This window comes from Mustelus asterias, chromosome 14, assembly GCF_964213995.1.
Source record: "Mustelus asterias chromosome 14, sMusAst1.hap1.1, whole genome shotgun sequence".
NCBI classification, from domain to species: Eukaryota; Metazoa; Chordata; class Chondrichthyes; order Carcharhiniformes; family Triakidae; genus Mustelus; species Mustelus asterias.
Window position 1 is genome coordinate 101,901,669 of NC_135814.1, and position 6,526 is coordinate 101,908,194.

Sequence of the window (6,526 nt, forward strand, 5' to 3'; positions counted from 1 at the left end):
CTCCTTAGAAACTAGAAGCAGGAGGAGGCCATTCAGCCCTTCCAGCCTGCTCCACCATTCATTACGATCATGGCTGATCATGGAATTCAATATCCTGATCCCCCTTCCCCCCACCCCCTCATATCCCTTTAACCCCAAGAGCTATATCTAATTTCTTCTTGAAATGTGGAACCTATGTTCTCATAACAAAGAATCATAAAATCGTAGAATCCCTACAGCGCAGAAGGAGGCCATTCAGCCCATCGAGTCTGCACCGACTACAATCCCACCCAGGCCCTATTCCCATAACCCCGCATATTTACCCTGCTAATCCCCGATACTAGGGTCAATTCAACATGGCTAATCAACCTGACCCATACAGCTTTGGAGTGTACCCAGAGGAAATCCACGCAGACATGGGGGGGACGAGCAGACTCCACCCAGACAGTGACCCAAGCCGGGAATTGAACCTGGGGTCCCTGGGGATGTGAGGCAGCAGCGCTAACCCACTGTGCCACCCAGACAGGCTTTGATCGCCTGCCTTATATTTCCCTCAAGTGTCTAACCTTGCCTCACAGCGCTCCTGTGAAATACCCAGTGACATTTTACATCAAAACTCACTGTAAATACAAACTGGGTGGCTTTAATGCACGTAATGGATGCTGCGGTTACAAATGAAGAGCAACAAGTTCTCCCTCAACCAAAGATGTGGCCATTTTGTGTTTGTGGAAGTGTGACAGTTTGTGTCATATTGAACTGAAAAAGGTGACCACACCTTCACAGGTAATTTATTGGTTCAGGAACACTTGAGATAGCAAGAGGATCTGATGAGGTTTTTTCACAAAATGGCTCCTGATTAGATTACTACAGCTTCTCCAATGCTTCGATACTTTATGCTGCATTCTAAACGGACATGGGCTGGTTGTGTATTTTTAAAAGGAACTATAGTATTTGCCTGCGTTTAAAGTTACTCCACTTTACTCTAACTTCTGAGTGACTTTTAAAGGGACGATTGGACAAACACGTGAATAGGATGGGAATAGAGGGATATGGTCCCCGGAAGGGTAGGGGTTTTTAGTTCAGACGGGCAGCATGGTCGGTGCAGGCTTGGAGGGCCGAAGGGCCTGTTCCTGTGCTGGAATTTTCTTTGCTCTTTGCACCAAATTAGCAGTAAATACTGACGACCTTGGTAGAAATATCGAAATGCAAGTTTGGTTTAAAAATAAGACGATCGATACTTTCAATTCAAACGTCCCAGATTCAACAGAAAAATAAATCCCCAAGCATGATACTGAACTTGCACATCAGGAGGTCCAACTGTGTGCACAGTGAGCTTCCACAAACCGCAATGAGATAGGGCGGCACGGTGGCACAGTGGTTAGCACTGCTGCCTCACAGCGCCGGGGACCCGGGTTCGATTCCCAGCTTGGGCCACTGCCTGTGTGGAGTCGGCACATTCTCCCCGTGTCTGCGTGGGTTTCCTCCGGGTGCTCCGGTTTCCTCCCACACTCCAGAGATGTGCAGGTTGGATTGATTGGCCATGCTAAATTGCCCCTTAGTGTCCCGGGATAAGTAGGATAGAGGGATTAACAAGGTAAATATGGGATTACGGGGATAGGGCCTGGGTGGGACTGTGGTCGGTGCAGACTTGATGGGCTGAATTTCCTCCTTTTGCACTGTAGGGATTCTATAATTCAATGAAACTTAGAAACTTGAAGCAGGAGGAGGCCATTCGAGCCTGTCCCACCATTCATTTTGATCATGGCTGATCATCAAATTCAATATCCTGATTCTCCCCTTCCCCTCGATCTCTTTAGCCCCAAGAGCTATATCTAAATTTCTTCTTGAAATGCGTGAGTGTGAGTACTTATTAGTGTCAAAAGTAGGCTTACATTAACACTGCAATGAAGTTACCATGAAAACAAATCACAACGTTTTGGCCTCAACTACTTTCTGTGGGAGTGAATTCCACCACCCTCTGGGTGAAGAAATTTGTCCTCACCTCAGTTCTAAAAGGTTTACCCCTTATCCTCAAACTATAACCCCCTAGTTCTGGACTCCCCCAGATAGTGACCTGATGCTGGGTTTTGGGTGAGTGCGCTACCCACTGAGTCACAGGATGACATATTTGGATTGGCTGTTTGATTGCAACACCATGGATCGTCAGTGTGAAGGCTGCATACTCCAGACACCACCTTCAGCATACAGGGAAGGTGCGAGGGGGAAACTGAGCCACTCACTTCTCCTGTCAACCATTACGGTTTCTAACTGGGGAGAACTGTTCCACAATCAATCACTTTGTATTTAACCTGCAAGTGATGAGCGGAGAGGCTATTAGTCTAGGCCACTGCATTATTAAACCACTACACTAATGTACCCAGTGAATGCTCCACATCTAGTTCCCGAATCGAAGCACACACATTGTATAGAGCAGTGCCTGGATCAGTTAATTCACCATCGAGCATACCAAGGCTTATTTCCATTAGATTTATATCTGTGTTTATGCTTTACAAAAAATCTCTTCCTACCCTTCATCATAGGCACACACTTCTATTCCTTTCTGAAAGTAAAGTTTATTTATTAGTGTCACAAGTAGGCTTACATTAACACTGCAATGAAGTTACTGTGAAAATCCCCTAGTCGCCACACTCTGGCGCCTGTTCGGGTACACTGAGGGAGAATTTAGCATGGCCAATGCACCCTAACCAGTACGTCTTTCAGACTGTGGGAGGAAACCGGAGCACCCGGAGGAAACCCATGCAGACACGGGGAGAACGTGCAGACTCCGCACGGACAGTGACCCAAGTCGGGAATCGAACCCGGGTCCCTGGTGCTGTGAGGCAGCAGCGCTAACCACTGCGCCACCTCAACATTTGTTAAATGTCTCTCTCCGTATTCCATCTTCAAACAATAACCTCAGCTCCCAACATGACTCTCGTTCCCTACAGCTGCTACTGTTCACTGTTGAATCAATCGCTGAAAACACACAGTAAGTTAATAGCTACACCTTCCCTGTGCCCTCAGACTATTACATTTTTCACCACAAAGTCAGGGGGAAAAAATCCATGTTGTTAACCATTTAACTTTGTGAAACGGAATCTTCAAAATAAAGCCAAAATCACAACAGGTTGTTCCTTTCGATTAGAATTTATGCATCAGATGCAAACACATAACACTCCCTGTTGGCATCGGGAGCGGCTATTTCCTGCCTTCCAGTCCACTTTAGTCTCCCTTTGTGCCTGAACACTCAGTCTTTGTAATTTACAGCTGTTGTAGCTGAGACTGCAATTAAACTGGTTAAGAACCTTTCAAGCGCTGGCAATAAACATGAGCTGATTAATACACCAAATAATCTTCATTCACCTCACTGTGTGCCTTTAACCACCCCTTCCCCCAACACAACCCCCACCTATTTGGAATACTCCTGCTTCAAGCTACTCTTAACACAGTTTACTCACCTTCTTCACTCTTCCTTTTCCCACCAGTTACTCTCCCTTACATCCAACAACTCTGCACCTTAATCTCCCGACAATCACATCAGCTCTCGCCCTTCCCCTCCCCACCCCTGTCACTCTAACCACTATTCCACCTCCCGCCCAATGCACAGGGGCATTCCTTCTCTCTCTCACTCTGGTTCAGTACTCCACCCACCCCCTAAGTTTATTACACCTCCTGCTTTATTACCCAACACCCCCAGGTTTATCAACTCCCCTCTCCCAAGTTTATTAAGCCTGTTCCCCAGGGTTTGTGTATATTTGTTCTCTCTCTCCTGGTTTTATACTGATTTGACGATATTTATATAGATTTGGATGATAATTATATTGATTTATAAGGTGTACAGTCTCTCTGTCGCTGTTTAGATTATATTTACACTGATTTAGATGATATTACCGTTCTCTCTGTGCCACTGTTTGTTTAGGAGATATTTACACTGATTTAGATAATATTGATATTAATAACCTCAGTCTCTCTCTCTCGGGTTTATATTGGTTTAGATGATATTTATATGGTATTTACTCGCTAACACTTACCCCCTCAGTCCCTCTGTCGCTGTTTATATTATATTTACACTGATTTAGATGGTATTTATAGTGTCTCTCACTTATATTTACACTGATTTACATTGGTTTTGATGATATTTATATGGCACTTACCCTCACTCCACTGTTTATGATATTTACCCTGATTTAGATGGTGTTATATTTAATGGTATTTACAGTGTCTCTCACTCACCCTCCTCTCTCTGTCGCTGTTTATATTATATTTACACTGATTTATATTATATTTAATGGTATTTTCTCTCATTTACCCCACTCTTTATATTTACCCTGATTTAGCTGATATTTATATTACGTTTGACAGAGTTTAATGTAGTTTATATGATATCAACTCTGATTTAGCTGCTATTATATTATATTTAGCGGTGTTTTAGATGATATTTACCCTGATTTGGCTGTTTATTATATTTAGCAGTGTTTAGGAGACATTAACCCTAATTTAGCTGATATATAATTCCTCACCTTCCTCTCTCTCTGTTTAGACTGTATTTACCCTGGTTTATTCTTGCTCTCATTTACCCTTCTCTGTCACAGTTTATACATTCTCTCTGATTTAGCTGTGTTATATTTAGTGGTGTTTATGTGGTCTTACAGTGTCTCCCACTCACCCTTCTCTCTGTTTAAATTATATTTACCCTGATCTATATGATATTGATGTTTAACAGTATTTAATGGTGTTTATATATTAACTCTGATTTAGCTGCTATATTATATTTGGCAGTGTTTAGATTATATTTATATAGTATTTACACTCTCAGTCTCTCTAACCTTGCTCCCTCTGTCACAGCTTCCACATTGACCCTGATTTAGCTGCTATATATTATATTTAGTGGTGTTTAATGCAGTTTAAGAGGTATTTACTCTGATTTAGCTGCTATATATTATATTTAGTGGTGTTTAATGCAGTTTAAGAGGTATTTACTCTGATTTAGCTGCTATGTATATGATATTTGGTGGTGTTTATATGATATTGACCCTGATTTAGCTGCTTTCAGCCTCCTGTGTGTTGAGGCGGTATTTACACTGATATTTATTCTCTCTGTATGGAGCTGCTGTATATATATTTGTGTGTATATATTTACACAGGTTTAGCTGCTGTATTGATGATATTTACCGGATCTGAACGGTTTTTAGTTCCTCACCTTCCTCTCGCTGTCGCTTCTTCAACAACAACGGAAGCCCCGCGACCGCGCACGTCGTCCCCGTGCTTGCCTTTACGTCATCGCGCAGCGGGCGCGGCTCCTCGGGAACGGGCGCGCCATTGCGTCATCGTTCCTAATGTCATGCGTTGTTGGGCAGGGCCGCGGTGCGGAGGGGGGCCGTGTGTCTTTCCGTCATCACGCTGAAACGTCATCACGCGCTGGGAACGTCGCTGTGGACACGCCCCTGTACGTCATCTCCATTTACGTGCGTCCTTACGCACGGAGCGTGTGGGTCGGAGGGCGGTGATCTACCCGGGTTGCCAATTCTCCCGGAATGCCCGGGAGCCTCCAGCATTTAATGAATGTTCTCCCCAGTCGTTGCACTCGGCCACTTTGAACATAGAACATATAGATCATAGAACAGTACAGCACAGAACAGACCCTTCGGCCCACGATGTTGTGCCGAGCTTTATCTGAAGCCAAGATCAAGCTATCCCACTCCCTATCATCCTGGTGTGCTCCATGTGCCTATCCAATAACCGCTTAAATGTTCCTAAAGTGTCTGACTCCACTATCACTGCAGGCAGTCCATTCCACACCCCAACCACTCTCTGCGTAAAGAACCTACCTCTGATATCCTTCCTATATCTCCCACCATGAACCCTATAGTTATGCCCCCTTGTAATAGCTCCATCCACCCGAGGAAATAGTCTTTGAACGTTCACTCTATCTATCCCCTTCATCATTTTATAAACCTCTATTAAGTCTCCCCTCAGCCTCCTCCGCTCCAGAGAGAACAACCCAAGCTCCCTCAACCTTTCCTCATAAGACCTACCCTCCAAACCAGGCAGCATCCTGGTAAATCTCCTCTGCACTCTTTCCAACGCTTCCACATCCTCCTTATAGTGAGGTGACCAGAACTGCACACAATATTCCAAATGTGGTCTCACCAAGGTCCTGTACAGTTGCAGCATAACCCCACGGCTCTTACCTGCAGTGTTCTGGTCATGGACAGAAGCTGAGAGTCAGACATGTACAACAACAACTTGCATTTATACAGCACCTTCAACAGTATCATCCCAAGAAGCTTCACAGGAGCCTTAATGTGAAAAATCTGACCCCGAGTCAGTGAAGGAAATATTTGTTTTTCCTTCTCATTACTTTCAGCATCTTTGTCAATTCATTGTGAAGATATTTTAGATTGGACAAAGGCTGGAGAACAGCTCAACTCCAAGAGTCCATCCTGTCAGAGTTGGCAACCCAACCCCTCACTGATTGGGACAGTCTTGCTGTTGAATTTGGGTTATTTTGCCACTCACCTGATGAAGGGGCAGCGCTTCGAAAGCT

General features: G+C 44.3%; 1 protein-coding gene across 1 annotated transcript in view; it reads right to left on the reverse strand.

The window, feature by feature from the left end:
- LOC144503428 (pituitary tumor-transforming gene 1 protein-interacting protein-like) overlaps window positions 1-6,212 on the reverse strand; it is a 53,862-nt gene extending 47,650 nt beyond the window's left edge. Inside the window, exons 1-2 of the mRNA XM_078227735.1 lie at window positions 6,171-6,212; window positions 5,152-5,279 (exon numbers count right to left, since the gene is read on the reverse strand). Coding sequence (XP_078083861.1) covers window positions 5,152-5,279; window positions 6,171-6,212 — 170 coding nt within the window. The remainder of the gene's footprint in view (window positions 1-5,151; window positions 5,280-6,170) is intronic.
- Between the last annotated feature and the right edge of the window lie 314 nt (window positions 6,213-6,526).